This window comes from Lynx rufus, unplaced genomic scaffold (assembly GCF_022079265.1).
Source record: "Lynx rufus isolate CCGP_SWC_20201006 ecotype Redwood Valley unplaced genomic scaffold, mLynRuf1.p SCAF_15, whole genome shotgun sequence".
Taxonomy (NCBI): Eukaryota; Metazoa; Chordata; class Mammalia; order Carnivora; family Felidae; genus Lynx; species Lynx rufus.
Window position 1 is genome coordinate 19,945,517 of NW_025814829.1, and position 24,755 is coordinate 19,970,271.

General features: G+C 45.8%; 1 protein-coding gene and 1 long non-coding RNA gene across 5 annotated transcripts; one reads left to right on the top strand and one right to left on the bottom strand.

The window, feature by feature from the left end:
- Positions 1-1,376: 1,376 nt before the first annotated feature.
- On the bottom strand, positions 1,377-9,633 carry LOC124509977 (uncharacterized). 3 transcript variants are annotated; one of them, XR_006961550.1, is made up of 6 exons: positions 9,433-9,633; positions 4,940-5,117; positions 4,405-4,565; positions 3,216-3,302; positions 1,794-1,906; positions 1,377-1,667 (listed from the first exon to the last, which is right to left on the bottom strand). It is a non-coding gene; the product is annotated as an uncharacterized LOC124509977 (long non-coding RNA). The 3 variants fall into 3 exon arrangements; XR_006961551.1 differs by lacking the exon at positions 4,940-5,117; XR_006961549.1 differs by lacking the exon at positions 9,433-9,633 and having other exon boundaries at positions 4,940-8,277.
- On the top strand, positions 8,956-24,751 carry ELK4 (ETS transcription factor ELK4). 2 transcript variants are annotated; one of them, XM_047076617.1, is made up of 5 exons: positions 8,956-9,063; positions 15,679-15,894; positions 16,989-17,861; positions 18,618-18,734; positions 20,759-24,751. In XM_047076617.1, the coding sequence occupies exons 2-5, from the start codon at positions 15,688-15,690 to the stop codon at positions 20,855-20,857; spliced, it is 1,296 nt and encodes a 431-aa protein (XP_046932573.1). In that variant the 5' UTR covers positions 8,956-9,063; positions 15,679-15,687; the 3' UTR covers positions 20,858-24,751. The 2 variants fall into 2 exon arrangements, with proteins under 2 accessions (XP_046932573.1, XP_046932574.1); XM_047076618.1 differs by lacking the exon at positions 8,956-9,063 and adding an exon at positions 12,077-12,589.
- The last annotated feature ends 4 nt before the right edge of the window (positions 24,752-24,755 follow it).

Sequence of the window (24,755 nt, forward strand, 5' to 3'; positions counted from 1 at the left end):
CGCTGTTCAGAAAAGGGGCTCTCTCGTCTGTGGCAGGCACAGCCCTTGGTGCAGCTGCAACATCTAGTTATCAGGTGCTATGGTCCAAATCTCGGCCCCTCCCCTCCCCAACTCATATGCTGAAATCTTAATCCCTAAAGACCATGGCATTAGGGGGTTTTTTCTTTAAATCTTTATTCATTTTTGAGAGAGAGAGACCAAGCATGAGCAGGGGAGGGGAAGAGACAGAGGGAGACACAGAATCTGAGGCCCGCTCCAGGCTCTGAACTGTCAGCACAGAGCCCGGCGCAGGGCTCGAACTCATGAACGGCAAGATCATGACCTAAGCAGAAGTCGGATGCTTAACTGACTGAGCCACACGGGCGCCCCAAGATGACGGTGTTGGGAAGTAGAGCTTTTGGAAGGTGCTTAGGTCATGAGTGTGGCACCTTCCTGAATGAGATCAGTGCCCTTGTATAAGAGACCCCACAGAGTTTCCTCAGCCCTTCCACCACGTGAGGGCACAGAGAGAGAGGCTGACAGCTGTGAACCAAGAAGCAGGCTGTCACCAGAATTCCACCACATTGATGCCTTCCTCTTGGGCTTCCCAGCCTTCAAAACTGTGAGAAATACATTTCTGTGGTTTGGAAGCTACGCAGGTTGTGGTACCTTGTTAGAATAGCCTGAATGGACCAAGATGTCACAGAACGTTTGATTCATCCAACGCCTTCCCGCTGCCCAGACACCATGCTCCCCAACGAGCATGGCCATGGTTTGGCTTTTCGTATTAGTTTCTCTACAGCAAAGGTGCGTGACAGAGGACTCATCACGGTACCTACCCTCGGTGTTATAATTATTTTTAAAAAAAAATTTTTTTTTTCAACGTTTATTTATTTTTGGGACAGAGAGAGACAGAGCATGAACGGGGGAGGGGCAGAGAGAGAGGGAGACACAGAATCGGAAACAGGCTCCAGGCTCTGAGCCGTCAGCCCAGAGCCCGACGCGGGGCTCGAACTCACGGACCGCGAGATCGTGACCTGGCTGAAGTCGGACGCTTAACTGACTGCGCCACCCAGGCGCCCCTATAATTATTTACTTGACAGTCTATTAACCTAGACTGAACTTTCTCGTATCTCCCTCCCCCCCCCCCCCATTAGCACAGTGCCTGAAACATAGCAGGAACTCACGAAATCTGTTAAATGAATGAAGCCCGGAAGCAACAATCACATCTCACTGGGGCCGGGAGAAGCAGTGAAGAAGTGACACTAAGAACTGGGAGTTCTGGGGCGCCTGGGCGGCTCAGCTGGTTAATCTCTTGATCTTGACTCAGGTTATGACCTCCTGGTTCGTGAGTTCGAGCCCTGCGTTGGGCTCTGCGCTGACAGTGAGGAGCCTGCTTGGGATCATCTCACTCTCTCGTTTTCAAAATAAGTAAATATTAAAAAAAAAAAAATTTTTTTTAAAACTTGGGAGCTCTTTATTCAAAAGTTACTAAGTCCCTATTATGTGCCAGGCACAAGGCTGGGACACACGGGTTGTGCGAAGATGACAGCCACACTGTTCGCTTTCAGGGAACTGTGTGGAGTGGAGGGGACGGTCCAGGCTGAGAGAGCAGTATTGACAAAAGGCTGGAGTCCTGGTGGTGTTGGACGTGTTCGAGGGCCTGTAGTTCGTGAGGCTGGATTAGGCTGAAAAGGGATCGGAATGGAAAGGGTCACTGATCAAAACAGTGATTAGTGATGATCACCGGAAGGGTGACGTGGCCTTTAAACCTTGCCCATCACAGGTCTGTCAGGTTCGAGTTTGGACTTTACCTTGGAAGCAGCAGGGAAATCAATTGTTGGACACTCTGAAACAGATGAGTGTCGCAGTCAAGTGTGTGTTCCAGAAGGTTCCCTCGTGGCAGTGTGGACGTGGGCTGACATGCCTGGAAGCCGGGAGAGAAAGCAGAAGGCTTGCCGTAGTCCTGGCAAGAGACACTGAGAGCCCTGGGGAGGGGATGGATGTGAGATATTCTAGAGAGGAGGTACAACAGACCATGCATGGAATGCGTATGGAGGGTGAGGAAGAAGGAACGGTTAGGGTGCCTGAGCGGTCCGGGTGGCGCTTTCAGTTGGAAAAGGAAGGAGGATTTGGTTCAGGTGGCAGGTATAGGCAATGAGTTCAAGGTATATATATATATATATATATATATATATATATATATATGCATATATATGTACATATGCATATATATGTACATATATATATACACGTACATGTGTATACTTTAATGCTTAGTTGTATTTGAAAGAGAGAGAGAGAGAGGGAGAGAGAGCAGGGGAGGGGCAGAGAGAGAGGGAGACACGGAATCCGAAGCAGGCTCCAGGCTCCGAGCTGTCAGCACAGAGCCCAATGCGGGGCTCCAACCCACAAACCACGAGATCATGACCTGAGCCGAAGTTGGACGATTAACTGACTGAGCCACCCAGGCACCCCTCAAGTCATATATTCTGAGATGGAAAGGTTATGAGGATATTCAGAAGGAGAAACCCTGTAGGAAATGGGAGACAGGGATCCAGAGGTCAGGGGAGAATTTGGGGTCAGAAATAAAGGTTGGGGGTCCTCAGCATTTTGGGTGGTGAAGAAAGCCTTGGAGAGAATGAGGTCCCACGTGGGGCGTGAGTCGAGGGACCACAGTCCAAAGACAGAGGAGACAAAAACTGGTTAGAGAGCTAGAGGGAGAATCATGGAGGCCAAGAGAGCCCAGCGTCTCCTGGAAGGCACCAAGACGGGACACCTAAGCCTGCTTTGGAGGTCAGAGAGTGTTTACCTAAAGAGGGGATGTCTTAAGCTGGGCCTGAGGAGGACTGGGAGACGGTGGGTGGGGTGGTGCCTCAAAGAGTCAGTGGTGGGGACAGCAGACATATCCGGGAGATTGGAGAGTGAGTGGAAGCTGAGAAAGTGTGGGCCGCAAATAGAAACCATTATTTTTTGAAGTTTAATACTGAAAGGGAGGAAAAGATAGGCTGATGGTTGAAGGGGAAGTTTTCTTAGGACAGGCGAGAGCCACCGTGCTGACCGGCAGGATGGAGAGGTGAGAACTCAGGACCCGGGAGAGGCCGCACCGAGCAGAGGAGGCGAGGGGGGCGGGCTCAAGCTTTGGGTCTGGCGCACCTGCACCTCCCGTCAGCAACGCTGGGCTGTGCCCGGGTCCCCCTTTGCCCCGCTGATCTAGTCGCCCCATTAGTACTTACTGAGCAGCACCTGGCAGAGGGCCTGCGCCACCGCGTCCCGGACTGGAAAGGTGACTGAGATCTAGGCTCTCCTCTGGAGGACTCGGTCTGAAGGGTGGAACAGAGGAGAAACTTAAGGTGAGCGTGGTGAAGGCCACAAGCAGGGTCAGCGCTGGCCGCCACAGAAGACAGTGGAGGTCACACACCCTAGAGCAGGTGACATCGGAGCTGAGCTGAGACCTAACGTAGGAGCCGGCCCCATGAGCCCAGCTGGGCAGGGGAACAGGCAGAGCATCCCAAACAGAACGTTGCCCTCCAAACCCTCTCCCGCTTCCTCCAAGTACCCCCCTCCCAGGACGCCAGGAGCCTCTGACCTTCCTCCCTTCCCCCAGCACAGTCTTCACCCCTATTTAACTAACACCCCCTCCTGTGTCACAATGGGTTGTAGCCCCTCCTCTTTTAGAAACTTCTAAAGAAAGAGACTGGTCTCGGTCATCTTTGCATCTCCTGTGTCCGGTGCAGTGCTCGGCACACAGTTAATGCTTAAAAATTACATATATATTTTATAAAGCATTGCTTAATTCTTCCTTCCTTCCTTCCTTCCTTCCTTCCTTCCTTCCTTCCTCCCTCTCTTTTCTTCCTTTCTTCCTTTTTCTTTCTTTCTTTCTTTCTTTCTTTCTTTCTTTCTTTCTTTCTTTCTCTCTTTCTCCCTCCCTCCCTCCCTCTCTCTCTTTTTCTTTCTTTGCTATGTAAACTCTGCCCTCAACGTGAAGCTTGAACTCACAACCCTGAGATCAAGAGTCACATGCCCTACCAACTGAGCCAGCCCTGTGCTCCCAAAGATATATTTATGGATACGAAATCTTCTCAGGCCTAAGGACCACTTTTCATGGCTAATAAATTCTCAAGGCTGCCAGTGGCAGGGTTAAGGCAGAGAGGTAAAAAGGGAAAGGGGTGCCGGGCTGGCTAGGTTGGAAGGGCATGTGACTCTTGACCTTGGGTTCCTTACTTTGACCCCACATTGGGTGTAGAGATTACCAAAATAAGTGAATAAATAAGCTTTAAAAATATTAAGGGAAAGGAAAAGTAGACAGGGAAAGAAAAATAAGGCCGAGGGAGAGGGCTGGGGTTGGGGGTGGGGAGGAAGCAAAAGAACACAGATAAGGTATACACACACAGGGCAGGGATAGAATTCCAAACAAAACCTAACCAGAATTCTCTTTGCTCCATGAGACCTTGTCGTCGGATTCTTTTCCATCACAGGAGAGCCCCTGTTCTCCCTCCACTTCCGGGCTCTGTCATTGGAGTCTGATTTCTAGACGTAATCGGTTACATGCATCACAGCTGCATTTTCTGAGAAGCAGGGAGAATCTGAGAGAAAGAAGGAGGGGGGATTAAGCCCTGTAGACCAACAATTTCCCAATTTTATGGGGTGAGCCTAGACAGAATTCAAATTTTCTTCCTTGAGAGTCTGAAGGAGGGAAGCCGGTGGCTGTGTCCCACTTCTGAAGTGGGTATCCAACTCACCACCTATGCGTTCTTTAGCACGGCAAAACTAATTTTGTTTCGCAGCTGGATAAATAAAGTAAGGCGGAAAAAAGCTGGCATTACACATTTTTGAATTAGCACCAAGTCTTTCAAACCCCACCTCTTTCAGGAAACGTTCCTGAATGCGGTGGGAGGTGGTAATTTCCCTCCCTCTCCCTCCTCACCACAAAGCACACCGCTGTAAAAGCTGCACTTACCCCAGCCTGACTTTTCCTTCCCCAGCATCTCTGGATCCTTAGCTGAATTCTTTGCCTATGTCAATAGGATCAAAAGAGACGATGCAGGGGGCGGGGGGACTCTAAAATCTATGGAAATCGTGGATAGTAATAATGGTCTCTGAGGGTGCCAGTGTCGCTGGTCCACGACCGACAATTCCTAAAAAATGAACAAAACCTTTCGGTGGTCATATCTGAATTAATTTTAAGTGAAAAAAATCTTCAAGTCAGTTGCCATAAAACACACAAGAGAGGAAGCAAAACTTCTGGCTTAGAATTCAGAGAAGTACGTATCCTACAATGAGTTAGTCAAACCACACAGAATCTTATATGGTTACCCACAAGGTGGATTTCATGAACTTTTGTCAATCAAGTTGCCTCTTTTGCAAAGGGCAATTAGGAGAGAGGTGATGGGTTCTGTTCTTTTTCTCTAGTACATATTCTGTATCAATTTTCACAGCTAAGAGAAAGTACCTGTTTCAAAGACCAATAAAATTGTTTTAAGTTAAAAAAAAACCTTAGTGGAGGAGGAAAGAAGTAGGCTGGGTGTAGATTCCAATGAAGAAAAGAATATGCAGTTATTTTCGAGGTGTGTTTGGGATAGGTCATGAAATGTGTTAGGCAGGTACTACGCCCCAGGCACATAACTGCAATAAGTCATGTCTTGTCATGTCCTCTCTGGGAAAACAGGGAGTTGGGTGAAGATTACAGCTAGGGCTGAAAGATTTTTCCATGAGCTTCCCTCATAGTTCAGAGGCTACAAATACCTTATTCAAGGACCTTTTCGTGGGTTTTTCTCTGGAACTTGAATCAGCCTCTGATTATAAGTCTTACTGTTGGGGATGGAACTTCTTTGCCCAGAAAAATAGTCTTAGTGTAAAGATACTTCTAACCAGCATGTTACTGGTTGTCTTTGGTGAATTTTAGGGCCTTGGCAGGTAGTGGGGTTGGCAAATGCTGCCATATTCAGTATCCAGTTAGCCTGCATTCTGTTTTCAGTGATAACCTTACCATTTCAAGTCCTACAAATGTCATAACTATAGGGTCATTCAACAAGTACTGAAAGCATAGTTCGATCGACTGTCTTCTTCTTTTCCTCCATCCACCACAGACTACAAGCTGAAAGGTATGAATATCTTTTATTTTTTAAAGATGTTGAAAGTGAGGCCCAGAAGGGATCAGTCATAAGGATTTTCTCAAGAAGATCAAGTCTGGAGTTTAGGGAGTTTGAAAAGCTAGAACCCAGAAATCCCAGATTTTTATTCTTTCGTGTCAGCCATACTTCACATCTGACCCTATCTGGGGGTGTTGACGCTTCCTCTGACCTAAAGTTCTCTCTTGTTTATTTCATGTGCTACAAGACATCGCTGGGGAAGACAGAACAGGCAATCGGATGGTTCCATGCTTGCTCAGTCAGAGTCCATGAAATATTCCTCTAGGAAAAAGGGACACTAATTTGGGGTAATGATGAAGCAGTGAAAACGAAGAGAGGGAAAGGGAAGTTGCTTTCAGAAGAAATAATCGTAAGAACTAGGTGTTCTTGGGATAGGAAATGTAATTAAATTAGGGGAGCAGGGCTGGCAGGGCTGGGATAACTCGATTGCTTAAAAAACACAATTTTAGGGCAGTTCAAGCAGAAAAACACATATTAAGTGTTTAAAGAAAATCTGCAAATTTAATTGGCATAGCCCTGAGTAGCCAAGGCTACAATTGGAAATCTACCTATTGAGTGAGAAAGTGACCAAAGTAACAAAAAAGCAACATAACCACCATGGAGTTTGCAAAAACAACCATCTGTTGTGTGAGGAACCATGGAGAGAGATTCTGTATTTATAGAATCTTGAGTGGGAAAAGCAGGCACAATACCCTCCCCCCCAAAGTTCACTAATCTGAAATCTGACTTATCTTCTAGTTTCTCTGCTGTCAACATGTACTATTTAAAAAAAAAAAAAAAGCCAATTTAAAAGCAGACTTGCTAGGACTAATTTAAGAACTCCCAAAGTAGGATCTCTTCCAAAAATACACTGCAATTGACAATACTATCAGCTCAGTGTTAAAGGGGTTGTGATACAATAGACCCTGGGGCTGAATCAGATGTTTACTGTAGCTTGGGGAGAACAGGCTAGTCTGTAGAAGAGTTCCACTAGCCTTAACTGTTCTTGAGACAAGGTTTAGAATGAAATCTTTCTATAAACAAATGTTTCCAAGAGTGTATCTTAAATAGCCTACCTTAATAATTCTTATTTTTTCCTCTCGGTTTCTAAAATGGAAACTGCTGTAAGGAAAATTTTTTATATCAGAGGCCAAGAGTGCTGGTGTTTTTCAGTTATTGCAGGTTTCCTCTTAATGAAAATATGTTTACATCCTCTGGCGAAATTATTTTTAGAAAGCTAACATCTTTTGGTAGCGCCGGTCTTACAGGAATGCCTCCGTGTTACAATTACTCTGTACTAGGGCAGGAGGTTGGAAATCAAATGAAGTGCCAATTCTCTTCCAAAAGCCTACACAGGGATTATAGGATCATATTTTACTCTGTGAGTTCAATTAATTTTATTGATTCAATTGAATTCAATTGAATTCAATTGGGGGGGTGAGGTGGAGGCAAAAGTAAATGATATCATCGTTTACTGGGTGTCTACTATGTGCCAGGAAATGCATGAAGCACATTATAGTCTTTATCTCATTTGATCTTTTCAGCAACGCTGCACATTATCATCTTCATTTAACATGAGGAACTGAGGTTCAGAGAGGTTAAGTAACTCACTGCAGGTCTTACAGCTACTATATGACCAAGTAACTCAGACATCGGCCTAGTTGGCTTCTTGTTAAAAAGAATATGCAAGCGATTTCTTCAAGGGTTCAGCAGTCCAGCTTACAGACTGCACATCTCTTCTGCTGCTGCTAAATTACTCAACTAGTCGCTAATACCAAGTGTGGCTTGATTCCTTAGGAAGTCTATTTACTTGAACCTATGTGGTAGAAACTCTGCTAGGTGACTTATGCACCTTATCTGCTTTAATCATCACAACTCTGAGACTGGGTTCTCTCCATTTTACAAATGATGAAGCTTTGGGGAGGTTAAAGTTACTAAGTAAGATCTGGGAGTTAGTGAGGGACAAGGCCACGACTGGATTCCAGGTCTGACTCCATTTGTCAGTCCCCGAGCTAGCGAGCCACAGTGCTGACATAATATTCACCGGGGGTGTTCTTAGCGTCCTGGGAGCAGGTACTTGGATGAACAAGCTGCAGCGGCACCAACTCCCCCGTCCATCTAGCCAGGGGCAAGGCAGGACAAGTGGCCCGGGAGAGAGAAGCCCTCACGCTTCAGCTTAGCAACAACAAAGGTGGTCCCGGCGAGCGCCACCTCCACTATCGGGCGCGGGAGATGCGGTGAGGCCCCAGGCCGTCCGAGGTGTCCCCCCCCCCCCCCGGTGTCCCCCCCCCCCCCCCCCCGGCACAAATGGCAGCTTTGGTGCTGCGGACTCTATCGGGCGCTTCAGCAAGCTGTTAGTAGCCACTCAGTCCGGCGGAGAGCGGCGAGTGCGGAGCTCCAGGGGGCACCTTCACTGCGCCCACGCGCACACCCGCTTCCCGGGACCCCCGGACTCCCGGACCCCCGGACGCGGGGCTCTGGACTGCCGCAGTTCTCAGCCCTACTCCCACAGCCGCCCCACCCTTCCCGCCCCCGGAAGTGACGCGCGGCGGCTACGGCGCCTGGGAGGGGCCCGGACGCAGCCGGGGGGTTTGAGAGTGGCGGCGGCCGCGGAGAGACTGGCAGGCCGGGCCCCGGCGAGGAACGCCCCGAGCGCGCGCCCGGCGGGTAGCGGCCCCACGACCCGCGCCGCTGCCGCCGCCGCCACCGCCGCGTGCGGGGGCGGGGAGGGCGGGGCGCGAGGAGCCCCGGCGGGCGCGGCGGCGGCGGGCGATGCGGGCGGCTGCGGGCACCCGGCGGGCTCGGCTGGGCCGCCGCCGCCTTCTCCGGCTCCGCCGCGGGGGTCGCCGCGGCCGCCGCGCCGTCCTCGAACTCCCAGCGTGAGGAGGCGGCGGGCGGAGAGAAGCATCGCGCTCGAGGCGGAAACCCGGAGGGAGCCCCGCGCGCGGCCTCGGTGAGCGGCCGGCCCCGCGCGCCCCCGTCCATCCCGCGCCCCGTCGGGTGCTCGCGGCCGCCGCCCCCCAGCCGCGGGGAGCGGGGGCGGAGGCCGGGGCCCGGGGGGCAGGCGGCACAACAGGAAGTGAGCGTGGCGGCGGGGGCGGGCGGGCACGCGCTCCCCTGGGGCCTGCCCCGCCCGCTGCCCCGCGGCGCGCAGGTGGACTTCGGCGCGTCCCGTCCCCTGCTTCGCCCCTTATTTAGTCCCGCGAGGTCCCTGGGGCGCCGGGTGGCAGTGGCTTTTTGCCTCGGGGAGGGGGGGGGCGAATTCTGACTCTTTGTGGTGACAGGAAGTTGGAAAATGAAAGTACAGTAATTCAGTGCTTACCGAGGCCGCGTGAGTTTGCGGCTCTTCCCCGGACTTTGATCTGCTTCGGGGCACACGGTCACCCGAGTCTCTGCCTCTCCCCAAGTTCGCTATTCATCCGGTGTCAAGTTTCATTTCTTTTTCTACTTCTCTCCCGCGAGCCCCCTGCCCCCTTTACTTTCCGCTTAATGTACAGCTGCGGCGAGGCTGGTCGTTTCTAGGTTCCTGGGAGGGTCAATTGGAAACGCCTTTGGGGGGGCGGGCTATTAAGTGGCCTCGGCAGGAAATCAGGGGTATTGTTGACTGAACTAGTCAAAGGATACACAGTTGACTTTTCCCCCGGATGTTGCTGTTTGAAGTTTAGGGCATTCACCTGAAGACTCTGGAGTCTTACTCCTTATCTCGACAATTTCATCTCTTTGCCGTCTCCCAGCCACCACCCCGCTACGTGGAAGACTCGGTGCTTTAATATTTAGGACTGTCAGCGGTGTTTTCGTTAACATGTAGCTGTGATTCAGTTTCCCACCCCTTCACCACCCCTTCCCCGTCAGGAATTCCTTTCTCCCTGCATGAGTGAAATTCATTATGTTCTTAGGGAAATACTGCCCTTCGAGTTTTACCACAATGTAGCTATGCTTTTACTATTGTTTTAATATAGGGTACAGTTAAGAGACTCCTGATTATTTTTCAACGATGATGATTTTGATTCAAAACAAGTCTTGATACATTTCATAATTTGGTTTTGCTTTATTTAAGCAGCACGCTGAATTTGGAGACATTTATTATTTGGGGTTTGGCCGCTGTTTCTGAAAAATAGTCGGGCTGTGGGTCACCGCAGCAACTGGACTATGTGTATTATAAACATGTTTAGGGTGGAAAAAGTTTCATTTACTGGAGACTTCCTTTCCCTAATAGGTTATGTCAACATACCTTCTTTCAGCTTAGCATAGGGATAGAGCTACCTTTCAAGTGTCAAGGTAGAATCAATTATGTTTTCAACATTAACTCCTCAAAAATCAGTTCTTTGATTTGCAACACGTATTTCTTTCCCTCATCAGACTTCTGAAGAACTCTTTTAAAATTGCCATTTTAGAAAACGTGGGTTTTCCTGTGAAGGAAAGTAAAGGTTTTTATTGATAAGTAGCTAGAATAAAAGTATTTGTATTTTTTGTTTTTTCGTTTCACGTTTTTAATTGTCTTCTGGATTTTTTTCCCCTTTTCGTTCTCTTTTATGGCTGAGGAAATCATTGAATTTCATATCAGTAGCACACGTTTAGGGACTAAAATGAAGAGGCTCAACCTGACTGTATACCCAGAGGTTCACCAACTTTTCAAAGAGTATAACCTGTTTTTAAAATTGAATGAAGAAAACATCCCTTTAAGGTACCCACTGGAGATGTCCATTTTATATCTTTGTTAGTTTTGGGGAAAAGACAATTCTTTTCCAGTACTTCATTCCAAAACCACAAGGCCCTTTTTCTTTGATTCTCAACAACCTCCTCTCCCGGAGGCGCTGCTGAGCCCTAAAGAAGCCTCAGCGTTTCCCAGGGCAGCTAAGTTCGGCCTGAAGTAGCGCCCACCAGCACTTGACTCTGTCCGTGCCCTGGCCCCCTAGTAACCAGCTTGGGAAGATGGGAGTTGGAAGGTGTACCCCGAACCCTTTTGGGAGCCTCCGTACTTTCGGGAGCCTCCCCTCCGCTCAGGACGGCACCTGTGTGCTCGTGGTGGAGATGTGGATGGTTATGTGTGTCTTTGTGTGCGTATCTTAGCCGCTATTAACCTGTAGGATCCATGCATTGTCTATGTGATAGGTATTAATATTCTCGGATTTCGTTTGGGAATTTTTCCAAAAACAAACGGAATTAGAGGTACCAAATTTGTGATTGTTTTGAGATTCAGTTCTCTTTTTCCCTTCCCTCTCTCCCCTACTCCCCTTTCCCTTTCCCCTCCCACTGGTGTTCTCTCTTCCTCTCTCTCTCTCTCTCTCTCTCTCTCTCTCTCTCTCTCTCACACACACACACACACACACACACACACACACATGCCCACATCCCAACCCCATAAGCATTATTGATATGAAGATGATGTCTGGAAATGTGGAGACAGTTCTTTGGTTAAGCTAAAAATTTATTAGAAAGTACTTTGAACAGGTTTAGACTGAAAAAAAAATCATTTAGGTGTTAAACATATGTAATTAAAAGCCGTAAACAGGCATCATTATCTCTGGTAAATTGAGAGGAATGATACCCCCCCCATACTTGATGGATCATAATATAAAACCACTTTTTAAAAATTTTATTATTATTATTATTTATTTTTAATGTTTATTTTTGAGAGAGAGAGAGAGCACGCATCAGTGAAGGAGGGACAGAGAGAGGGAGACACAGAATCCAAAGCAGGCTCCAGGCTCTGAGCTGTCAGCGTCGAGTCTGATGCAGGGCTTGAACTCATGAACCGTGAGATCATGACCTGAGCCAAAGTCGGACGCTTAACTGAGCCACCCAGGCGCCCCTAATTTTTATTTTTTAAAGTTTATTTATTTTGAGAGAGAGAGAGGGAGAGAGAGAGGGAGAGAGAGAATCCCAAGCAGGCTCCACACTGTCAGTGTGGAGCCTGACAATTCATGGGCCTAAACCCATGAACTGTGAGATCATGACCTGAGCTGAGATCAAGAATTGGACACTTAACTGACTAAGCAGCCAGGTGCCCCTAAAACTACCTTTTCAACTCAGTTTAAGTGAGGCCATGGCAGAGATTAGTGGACATGGTTACTTAATATTAAAGTTGCACTTCATAGTTCTAGGCTATTGTCACTTAGTATCTAATATGTAATACTTCTTTATACCCAGCTGCTGGCAGGAATGCTGTTATGCATCCAGGGAGTGGTTTCCCTGGTGAACAGAGTGTGACTCTGATGGAAGACTTGGACTCATGGCCTCAGCTTCTCCATTAACTGTGTGACTGGGGACATCTCCTGCTTTCTGTTCTTTATTATTTTCCCACCTCTGCTTTTGGATGACCATATCTGCACAGCCGGCTTCAAAGGGACGAGTGAGGATTATTGGAAGACATTTTTGAGTGTCTCAGAAAAGTTACGGAAACCCAGAAATCTTCCACTTCGGTTTCTCCTGCCTTTTTTGGGAGAGGAAATAGTTGACCCTTAAGGACCCTATCCTTTGTGAGTTACATACACATTGTTAGAATTAGGCTTCTGAGGCCTGTGCTTTTGTAATGTTTGTAGTGTTTTTAACATCTTTGAGATAAAATTCATCTACTTAAGTTGTACAAGACAGTAGTTTTAGTGTATTCAAGGAGTTGTGTAACCACCATTGCAGTCTTTTATTTATATCATCCCATAAGCAGTCACTCCCCATTCTTCTCTCCACCCAGCTCCTGGCAACCTGGGATCTACATTGAGTCTGATACATTTGCCTATTCTGAACATTTCATATAAATCGAAATAAAATATGTGGCCTTTGTGGCCGGTGTCTTTCACTTAACACGATGTTTTCAAGGTTTGTCCATGTTGTAGCATGTACCAGTACTAAAGTCTGTTTTTTTTTGTTTTTTTTTTTAACGTTTATTTATTTTTGAGACAGAGAGAGACAGAGCATGAACAGGGGAGGGGCAGAGAGAGAGGGAGACACAGAATTGGAAGCAGGCTCCAGGCTCTGAGCCATCAGCCCAGAGCCCAACGCAGGGCTCGAACTCACGGACCACGAGATCGTGACCTGAGCTGAAGTCGGCCGCTTAACCGACTGAGCCACCCAGGCGCCCCTAAAGTCTGTTTTTTACGGCTGAATAATATTCCAGTAGTCACACCACATTTTGCTTGTCCATTCATCATTGTTGATGGACATTTGAGTTGTTTCTACTTTTTGGGTATTCTAGAATGATGCTGCTGTGACCATTCCTGTGCAAGTGTGTCTGTTGGACATGTATTTTCGGTTCGCTTGGGTATGTACCTAGGAGCCGAATAGCTGGATCGTATTTCTGTTTAGCATTTTGAGGAAGTATCACAGTTTTCCAAAGTGGCTATCCCGTTTTACATTCTTGCCAGCAATGCATGAGGGTTTCACTCTCGACACATCCTAGCCAATACTTGTTATTGTCTGTCTTATTGATTATAGCCATCCTAGTAGGTGTGGCGTGGTATCTTATGTGGTTTTGATTTTCAGTTCCCTAATAACTAATGCTGAGGATCTTTTCATGAGCTTATTGTCAATTTGTCTTTTTTTTTTTTTAATTTTTTTTTTTTTCAACGTTTATTTATTTTTGGGACAGAGAGAGACAGAGCATGAACGGGGGAGGGGCAGAGAGAGAGGGAGACACAGAATCGGAAACAGGCTCCAGGCTCTGAGCCATCAGCCCAGAGCCCGACGCGGGGCTCGAACTCACAGACCGCGAGATCGTGACCTGGCTGAAGTCGGACGCTTAACCGACTGCGCCACCCAGGCGCCCCTCAATTTGTCTTTTTTAAAAAATTAATTATTCTTTGTACGCTTTTTTAAAAATGCTCAGTTTTGAGAGTGACAGAGACAGAGCACAAGTGCGGGAGGGGCAGAGAGAAAGGGAGACACCGAATCTGAAGCAGACTCCAGGCTCTGAGCTGTCAGCACAGAGCCAGACGCACGCTGGAACTCTTTAACTGCGACATCGTGACCTGAGTCAAAGTCGGTGCTTTAATCGACTGAGCCACCCAGGTGCCCTAGTTTGTGTGTCTTCTTTGAAGAAATGTCTTTGCACCTTCCTTTACTTCTTTTTTTTTTTTCATTGTAAGAATTCTTTATATATTTCTGACACAAGTCTCTTATTTGAAAATATATTCTCCCATTCTGAGGATTGTCTTTTCACCTGACAATATTGTTTGCAGCTCAAAAGTTTTACATTTTGATGTCAACCAAATTACCTATTTTTGTAGTATTTTAATGGAATTGATTTAATTTGTTTTCAAGTCTTATTTTGGTCCATTGAGATGTCATTCCTAGATAAAGAAAGGAAGGGTTTTTGTTTTTGTTTTCTTGTGCATGGATAGTTCAGTTACAGGCTTCTTAGGATGTGCTATATATATACGGTGCTTCTTGGGATGGCAGTTTCTGCCATAAAGAATTCTTCCTAATGGGAATCTTGAAGTTCTGCGAAGAAAATAACTCTGTGAGGACATTTCCTTGCGGCTCTGTTGCCTAAACCAGTGGTATCCACTGGGACGATTTTGTCTCCCGGGAGAACATCTGGCAATGGCCGGAGACATGTTTGATTGTCACAACCGGTCAGGAGGTGCTACTGGCATCTAGTGAGTTAAACTCACTGTCCTAGTGCACAGGACAGCCTCCAGGAACAAAGAATTATCTGGCCCAAACAGTAGAGCCAAAGCTGAGAAACTCTGGCCGAAACAGGGAAATCCTGAAACCTGAGATGTTGAAAGATTTTTCATTTCATGTCTTGAGAATCACATAAAGGCTACTAATCAAATGAAAGAGGATGTGTGGTGGTGCCTGGCAGACTCAGTTGGTACAGCATGCGACTCTTGATATCAGGGCTATGAGTTCAAGCCCCTCGTTGGGCGTAGAGCCTACTTAAAAAAAAAAAAAAGTAATTTATGCAGTTGGAAGCTCTGGGCAGAATGGTGACAGAACTTGTCAAATAAATCAGGGAGCATTTTGTTGAATTTTCAGTGCTGCCAATTTAAATGTAAATTAATTTATGAGAACAGAAACTGTTTGGAGGAGAAAGGCCAATGGAGCACAGGTAGATTATTCCCTATATCTTTGGGCCACTATGGCACACACACACACGCCACACACACATCCTGGCAGATAAACCAACTGGGTTGATTTGTATAGATGCTGAAAGGGTGGTCTCGGAGGATAGGAGGAGATTTTCAGTTAAAACGTAGTGGCAGTGGTCCTCTGGTGACTGGCCGTCATCCAAGACCACTCCCGGGACTTAAAGAACTCACTTTATCTCCCAGCAAGACTTTTCTTAAGCAGTGTGGCATGCTTCCGAGTTTGGTCTCTAGATCCAGATTGCCTGGGTTTAAACATCGGCTCCACCAATTACCTGTGCAGCCTCGGACAAGGAGTGACTTAACTCTTTCTGAATCAGTGGTTTCAAATGTAAAACGAGGCCGCAGTAGTATCTGTCTTGTAGGATTATTGGGGGAATGCTATGAAGTAATACATTTAGAGCACAGCGCCTGGCATAGGGTGTTATGGGAATGGTGGCTGTTAATACCATCGCATGTCTTCCCTGTCTGCCTCTTTTCAGCTCACTGCTATGGACAGTGCTATCACCCTGTGGCAGTTCCTCCTTCAGCTCCTACAGGAGCCTCAGAACAAGCACATGATCAGCTGGACGTCTAATGATGGGGAGTTCAAGCTTTTGCAGGCAGAAGAGGTGGCTCGTCTCTGGGGGATTCGTAAGAACAAGCCTAACATGAATTACGACAAACTCAGCCGAGCCCTCCGATACTATTATGTAAAGGTAATACGCATCCACCTCAGAATAAGACCTGTTCCTCTCTTCTGTTGAGGTTATGAAACTACTCATGTCCTGGTTAATTTCAAATTCTTTTAAATCGAGGCATAATTGACCTACAGCATTATATTCGCTTGAGGTGTGCAACATAACGATTCGATGTTTGTGTACGTTGCAAAACGATCACAGACTGCCTTGGATTATTTTGATCCAGTTTATTTGATAACTTCAGCAGTGTGGAATTGGGATGAAATGTGTAAGTGTGCCAGCTCTATTTCTGCAGAGTTCCACTCCTCATACATATTTTGTTCCTAATTGCAGTCATCTTTAAAGGAAAAATGAGCACAGGGTTGGAATAAGGAGCAGAAAATAGGAGATTTCAAGGCTAAAAGAAACATTCTTGTGTATATCATGACTTAAAAATTGTCACACATATGCTTGTGTTTTAGCTTTATTTACTTTTTACTTTTTAATTTAACCCAGGGAACACAAATACCTTAAAGAAGAGCTGTTAGTGCACAGATTTGGTTTCTTAGTTAACATTTATTTTTAGTTTAATTTCTTATTTTGAATACGTTCTTGGGCACTGAGGTACAATAAGTGGCTCAAAATGGATAGAACTGGAATGAGAAGCTGAGATCTTAATTTGTTTCGCTCTGAAGAGCTTGATCTTAACCAGTTTTTCTGTCTGTCTAAGAAACAACTGGAACTTCAGAACGAAGTGGAAACTTCAGCAGAAGTAACGTTCTGTTCCTTTTTGCTTCCTCAGGATGCGTATGGCTTGTACCTTTGGAACTATTTGAGGTTGCAGTTCAGTGATTTTTGACTTAATGCCTATATTTGGTTGAGAGTGTTAAGCAATTGAAATCTCCCTTTTACGTAACATACTGGTTCAGTTGTTAATGAGACACTTAAACACTCAACTTGGGCTCCACGGTGGTAGGAACTGCCTTTGGTGTGGCTAGATAAACATAGATGGTTTTGAAGCTCTTCGGTAAACTACTTGCCAAATAGAGTCTGTTATTAGGTCAGCTTTTTCGTGAGCTGTGGGAGGTAAGTTTATGAGAAAGTGTAAGAATGCTTATTTTGTTTATCTACAGAATATCATTAAAAAAGTGAATGGTCAGAAGTTTGTGTACAAGTTTGTCTCTTACCCAGAGATCTTGAAAATGGACCCAATGACGGTGGGCAGGATTGAGGGGGACGGGGAAGCCGGAGGCTGCGGCGAAGTCACCAGCAGCTGCAGAGATGCGGAGAGCGGGGGCAGGGAGAGGCCGCCTCAGCCTGGCGCCAGGACCTCCAGCCGCAACGACTACATACACTCCGGCTTGTACTCCTCCTTTACCCTCAACTCTTTGAACTCCTCCAACAAGAGGCTTTTCAAACCGATCAAGCTCGAGAACCCAGCCGAGAAGTTGGCAGAGAAGAAACCTCCTCAGGAGCCAACACCGTCCGTCATCAAATTCGTAACAACGCCTTCCAAGAAGCTACCAGTTGAACCCGTGGCCGCCGTGCTGTCGGCCGGCCCAAGCCTTTCTCCATCCTCAGAAGAAACTCTCCAAGCGTTGGAGACTTTGGCTTCCCCCAAACTGCCTTCCCTGGAAGCCCCGACCTCCGCCTGCAGTGTAACGACCGCGTTTGCCACCCCACCTGGTGCGTCCGCGCCGCCTCCTGTGCAGGAGCCTCCTGGGACGCCTTCGCCGCCGCTGAGCCCTAACCCTGACCTTGACACAGACATCGACTCGGTGGCTTCTCAGCCCATGGAACTTCCGGAGAACTTGTCGCTGGAGCCTAAAGACCAGGATTCAGCTTTGCTGGAAAAGGACAAAACAAGGAATTCCTCGAGATCCAAGAAACCCAAAGGGTTAGAGCTGGCACCCATCCTCGTGATCACGGGCAGCGACCCGAGCCCGCTGGGAATATTGAGCCCGTCTCTCCCCACGGCTTCTCTCACACCAGCGCTGTTCTCCCAGGTAACTGACCCCTTCTTTTTAGCGCCACCGACTCACCTTTTTAAACAAATCCCGAATTTATAACATCAGGTTCTCCTGCTGCTATTTAGGTTTGTCTTAGAAAAGTTAGCTGTGACCCTGTGAAAGTCACCCTGTTCCTCACCCAGTCAGGATCGCTGCAGTGAAAGGTTTGGAGTCGTGTTGTGAAGGATTCATGGTCTCTGCAAGTAGATGAATATTTTCCAACTTCCTCCTAAAGCAACTACTCTCTCTCTCTCTCTCTCTCTCTCTTTTTTTTTTGGTCTTATAGAACAGGTTGCTATCTTATAAAGTAACAGTGATAACCTCAAAAGCTGGAAAACAATAAATTCTGAGAAACGTGAGAACAACTGGTGTGATGTTGAGTAGCAAGTGTGCACAGTTACATTAGCCATTTCTTCACTTGCTTGTCTCCAGTCACCTCTCCCGTAACCTTAAATCCATGACTCCCAGACTGCCCGTTACTAAGGGGAACCGTGTTTGTGACTTAGTTACCTGTTACTTCTCCCTGCTTGACCAGATTGGTTTCTGTATTTGGGAAAGACCCTACAAAAGACAGGTGAGAAGACATTTTGACCTTTCTTAGCAAGTAAAAATAATTTCTGAGCTTTCCCTCATGATAAAATTTTGGAGAGATTTGGGGCAGAGACTAGGACAATATTTGCGTTCAGGGCTGCTGGTGTATTATTATAAGGTTGAAACAGTCCTCAGTGACCGTTGCTGTTTTGTGTGTTGCAGACGCCCATCTTACTGACGCCGAGCCCCCTGCTCTCCAGTATCCACTTCTGGAGCACTCTCAGCCCTGTTGCTCCCCTGAGTCCAGCCAGGCTGCAAGGTGCTAACACACTCTTCCAGGTAAAACACCCACAGGTCTGTCTCTTGCACTTGGGGCCTGGTCCATGAAGAGTGGGGCCAAAAGGCAGTGTCTTCACCCTTTGGTTTCATCATTATAAAACTTGTGTTTAACAAACATGCCTTCCAAGTGTTGATTTTCTAGCCAGCGAACAGCTCCGACAAATAGAGCCAACGTCTCCTTTCCATTGTTCACTGTGACGTACGTTTGAGTTAGACCAGGGATTGTTCGGTACTGTAGATTTTGAACCTGCCCGATTTCCTTTCCTTGTCATTAAAAAAAAATTTATTTTTTTACATTTATTTATTTTTGAGAGACAGAGTGAGACGGAGCACAAGAGGGGGAGGGGCAGAGAGAGAAGGAGACACAGAATCTGAAGCAGGCTCCAGGCTCTGAGCAAGCATTCACAGAGCCTGACGTGGGGCTCGAACCCACAAACCGTGAGATCATGACTTGAGCTGAAGTCAGTACTTAAGCAACTGAGCGACCCAGGCGCCCCTCCTTGTCATTTTAAATGCTAGAAATCTCTCTCTCTCTTTTTTTTTTTTTAAAGAAGAAAATATACACGTGTGTGTGTGTGTGTGTGTGTGTGTGTGTGTGAATTTGCAGGAGGATCTGCACGTAGCTTTTCTCTTTTACCTGAGGCTTTTTTTTTTTTTTTTACTTGAGGCTTTTTAAAAGAGAAAAATTTTGAGTATAGTTTATCAAATACGCCCATTTCTCATTCATTTAGAATTGATATTTATCAACATTTTAAATACATATTTTAAAAAATGGATGTTGTGGGGCGCCTGGGTGGCTCAGTCAGTTCAGTGTCTGACTTCGGCTCAGGGCATGATCTCGCGGTTCATGAGTTCGAGCCCCGTGTCAGGCCTGTGCTGACAGCTCAGAGCCTAGAGCCGGCTTTGGATTCTGTGTCTCCCTCTCTCTCTGCCCTTCCCCTGCTCATGCTCTGTCTCTCTCTGTCTCAAAAATAAATAAAACATTAAAAAAATCTTTAAAAAAAATAGATATTGTGTTATCCCTTAGCCAAGATCATAGGAAGGGTCTTACAGCTTTTAACCATCATTTTGCCTCAGGCACCTAGACTTTTTTTTTTTTAATTTTTTTTTTTTTCAACGTTTATTTATTTTTGGGACAGAGAGAGACAGAGCATGAACGGGGGAGGGGCAGAGAGAGAGGGAGACACAGAATCGGAAACGGGCTCCAGGCTCTGAGCTGTCAGCCCAGAGCCCGACGCGGGGCTCGAACTCACGGACCGTGAGATCGTGACCTGGCTGAAGTCGGACGCTTAACCGACTGCGCCACCCAGGCGCCCCTGGAAATGAAATGGTAAGGAAAAAAGAAAATTAAAAATCTTCCTACTTCTGCATTTTTTTATTTTGTAAAACATTCTAAGTTATTGACTAGAAAGCGTTGAGAATTTTTCATATTTTATTTTTATGTTTTTCTTTGCCTCTCACAGATAATTGAGTGAGGGAGTGATCAGAGACCTCAGGCAAAGCTACAGTGCTCATGTGGCTTCAGCCCGGACTCTCCCTATAGAACTGGTCTTAGAATACATGATGGGGAAGGCTCTTCTAGGATGAATACCTCTATTTACACCAGTTGTAGAGTTCATAGATGGGCATCTCTTTCCGGACCTCTTTTTGACAGTCTGCAATTTGTTTTATGATTGAATTGTACTCTGTCGTGCATGTTGTCATTTACTGAACTTTTTAAAACTTTCATATGAAGTTAAATGTAAACCTGTATACCTTTGGCTATAAGGGAAGGCCTCATAGATTTGTTCCTTCCTTCAAGGTAGGCTGGAGACTGTAATATGTATCATGTAGGACGAACAGTTTTTTTTCTTTAAAGTTTCTGCTGTGACATCATGTTCTTCCATGATAAACGGTTACTACCTTTGTCCTGTGAGCCACTGCAGGTGGCTTTCATTTTCTGCTTCAGGGAATGTAGCAGGGACAGAAAATGAAAGTTGGGGTTGAGTAATAGGATGATAATGTGTTTTTATTTTCTTTCTCAGTTTCCTTCTGTACTGAACAGTCATGGACCGTTCACTGTGTCTGGCCTGGATGGACCACCCACCCCTGGCCCATTTTCCCCAGATCTACAGAAAACATAACCTATGCACTTGTGGAATGAGAGAACCAAGGAGTAAAGAAACAGAAAGACATTCGACGTGATTACATTTGAAGTGAGCGATTAATAGTTCTACAATGCTGATAATAGACTATTGTGATTTTTGCCATTCCCCATTGAAATGCCTTTCTAAGATTCCCTTTGACTATGACTCAAGTTGGACTGTATATAAAAATGCCTTAATTGGAGTCCAAACTCCACCTCCCTCCCCCTTGCCCTCTCCCTCCCTAACTCCTCCTCTTCCTTCCCTCCCTCCCTCCCTCCCTCCTTCCTTACTTCCTTTCCTCCCTACCTCCCTACCTCCTTCCCTCCCTCCTGAATATTTTGAGCTTTGTGTTTAAAGAAATTTTTGGTGGGGTTTAGCAGTTAGCTATGCTTTGTAGGAGCAGTTAAGAACAAAGTTATTCCTTCTGCCTTATCGGGACCCTTTGGCCAGGAAAACATTTATGCTTTGAGTATATTAGTTGAAGAAATGTTAAATGCAGTTGGCCATATCTTTAGGACTAAGTGTGTTCTGTTGAAAAACTAAAAGTGAGCTATGTATCAGCAGTGAAGGAAAAGGATTCCTTCCTGTTCACACCAAGTAAGATTAGAGCAGTACTGTTGGGGAGATTCTGTTTTGCTCTGAACTATAACACGTGTAAGCAGTCCACGGCAAGGCATCTTATTACCTGTATCGGGGTGGGTCTCTTAGCCGTGTGTGTGATCTTGTCTGAACCTATGAACAGCATGGAGCCTGGTCTGTTTCAGCATAGGAAGATTTTTAAACGTGGGGTTTACGACCACGTTTTGCAACAACCGGTGAGAAGAGGGGACCCCATCTCTAGCACAGAAATGTCTGCTCGCTGGTGGTATAATTACACACCCGTGATATGTACAGGATGGTAAGTGATGGCTTTTAGGATGAACCTGGGTTGTGAAATCTCGAGGCATCTCTGAGTAAAACATTCAGTTGAATAACTTGAAACCACATGTGGGGCTTTCTTTCCCAGTTAGAAGATACTTTTTCTTTTCTGTTCACTGCATATTTTATCTTTTAAATTTCAGGTTGTTAGGGGTTGTGATTGTTTTAAAGATGTAATTAGGAAGATGAAAAGCAAAGCGAAGCCTCCAAATCTATAGTGAGGTAAAGATGTTATGTCTTTGAAAAAAAGTTTTTTTATTAGAGAGCAGCAGAATTTGTTTGGAAATGCTCATGTACAGGGATTGGATTGTTCACAGTAGTAGCGAAAAACGTAGGCCTTCATCTCTACATTACCACATTTATAAAATATTATCATATGGTACTCAGCCCCAGGTGTAGACAGATTTGTGGATAGTCCAAGCTGAATTGATAACCAACATCACAGTGGAATCTTTGGGAAAACTTGGCTTTTAAAGCCTAGGATTAGATTATATGCCACGACCAGCACTACAACACTGCCCGTTAGGAACCTCATCTTTTAACCCTAGAAGTAGTTCTGTAATGGAGTCCCAAACCAAATGGAATGAGGGAGTAAGGTTTTGAGGGCTCCAAATGACACTGATAGGAACCAGCATCTTCCACATGTAGAATATTCACTTTAAATATGTTTCTATACAGTGTGGAGAAGCTACAGTGTGAGACATGCATGTTAGTTAGTAGTCAGGGAGGGACAACATTCAGGGAGCCGTCTTCACATCTGTCGTCTTGGGGACCCGTTCACTGGTTCGCCAGTGGCTATGGGCTGAAAGGTGTGCTCCTGAGGTGCGCGACAGTTCTGGAGGCAATGTTTGGTAGTGATGGGGAGCGGACGGTGGACTTCTCTCCCACACGGAGTCGCTTCGTGGGCATGCTTCTTTGGAATCAGACCTCAGCAGCACTTTGGGATAGTTTTATTAGGTTTATGAATATTTTGTACATTAAATCTAAGTATTGATGGCTCGATTTAACTAGATATTTTAAATTTTGAAAGCACAAAAGTATTTTATCTTTTTGAATTAAAGGAGAAAAGCCATTGGTTGTTTTCATAGACAATATCTTTGATGACTAACTGTGTCAGCACAGGGGTGCCTGGGAACCAAGGGCACCATTAAAACTCAGTCAAAGCAGCTTCCTGGGAACCAGTGTTTGTGAGGCCTCTTGTCTATAAACCTACCCCGGAAGCCTCCGAGAGGTGTGGGCCTCAGGAGATTGATGATCTGCTTTCTCTTTGAGATCAACTGACGTGGAGAAGTGTGTGCGTGTGTGTGTGTGTGTGTGTGTGTGTGTGTGTGTGTGTGTGTATTTCCTTTTTCAAATGAAAGTTTACAACCTCAGCTCAAGTGTATGAGGCAGACCATTCTGTTAGTAAACTACCTCCTTCCTGGAAAACTCTCAGCTTCATGTTTTTTTGAGCATCCAGTGTTCTTAGCATCCAAAGGTGACATACCACTTAAGATCCATATTCACTGGGGAGACTTCTGTTCGGTATCTAGCTGGTATCCATCACAAGTCACTTTGCCAGGACGTTCGCTGGTGGGCAAAAGTAGCCTAAGTGAAGATAAGGGAGCAAGTTGAATGAGCTTTTGAGACATCTGTGGTTATCTTAGCTTTTCATCTGCTCTGGCCCGTATCTACTCATTTGTATGCTGGGAAATGTTTAACAACCAGGCTTTCTGAAGGGGAAAAAACAATCCTTCAATTGTAGTATTTGCTGATTCCCATGATTAAATTATTTCCCCTGTGGCTGATTTTAAGCTACTACCTTAGAGCTGAGAAGGGATGAACACAGTTGGCTCAAAGCCACACACTGAGCCAGCAAAGCACCGCATTTATTCCATCCTAGGGTGGATTTTCACATAATTTCTAAAATAATTTTCTTCCTTGTTCATATGCTGATTTCTTAAAACACAAAATTAAAATCACATGGCTAGCTTCAGTAATCTTTTTTTTAATCGTTTGTCAGTGCCTTTGTGAGGTTACATTCCTCATGGCATATTTTGTGTGTTTTAACAAAGGTAGAGACTTCCATTGATTTTTAAAAATACGTACATGATGGAATAATCCAGAAACCCTCAAAAAAAGTCAATGTAAGCTATATAAGCAGAGGTTTTTTTTTTCTTCAGATTTTGATGGGGAAACTAAGCCCATGAGCCCATGTGTGTGTGTATACACACACACATATATATACCTGTATACACACACATACATGTATGCATGTGTATATGTGTATATAATGAAAAAGGGTCCTGGATTTTTTTTTTTTTTTAAACTGGAAGAATTCTTCGATGATTTGCATACTGTATGAGAGATCAAAACAGGCATGACTGTTGAATCTAATCACCGGGCACAATTTCTAGTTTTCTCCATCCTGTGCGACTCAGACGTGGAGGGGAAAGTAAATAAATAAAGAGGTGTGGGATTCTGTGGCTGTAACTGCAGGCTATTGGTAACATCACTCCAGTCCCATTCAAACCTGTTGTGTGAGTTGTAGCCTCATAACTTTGTTTCATCCTGGTCTCAGAACAGGTGATAGGATTCTGAATTTCTAAAGGCAGTTTTGTATGTTTCTGGGGAATTTAAGCGCTAGAAGCACTCATTGCCATTTCAGAAAAGCAGTCTGCAGCCTTTTCGAGCACACCTTGATCAGTAAAAGTTTTAAACACCGTATTTCCTACTGCGAAATCATACGTGTATAAGTGGAGTTGTATGCCGCTGTAGGAAAGGCACATGTACGTTCTGAGGTGTACACAAAAATAGGAATTAAGGATGGTCTAAACGGTAAATCTTGACTGCAAGTTGTACTGTTTCCTTCCCGCCCCAGTAGATGGTCTCACGCACCTTTTGGCAGCACGTGCTTTACCTTAAAGACCACGGACTCGGGACACTGTTTCACTGCTTAATCTTGAAAATAAAACGTGGATACTTTTGTTGTGATATG

Coding starts and splice junctions, on each gene's coding strand:
- ELK4 (XM_047076617.1), top strand. CDS start 15,688: ATGGACAGTGCTATCACCCTGTGGCAGTTCCTCCTTCAGCTCCTACAG. Junction 15,895..16,988: donor TCCGATACTATTATGTAAAG/GTAATACGCATC, acceptor GTTTATCTACAG/AATATCATTAAAAAAGTGAA. Junction 17,862..18,617: donor CACCAGCGCTGTTCTCCCAG/GTAACTGACCCC, acceptor TGTGTGTTGCAG/ACGCCCATCTTACTGACGCC.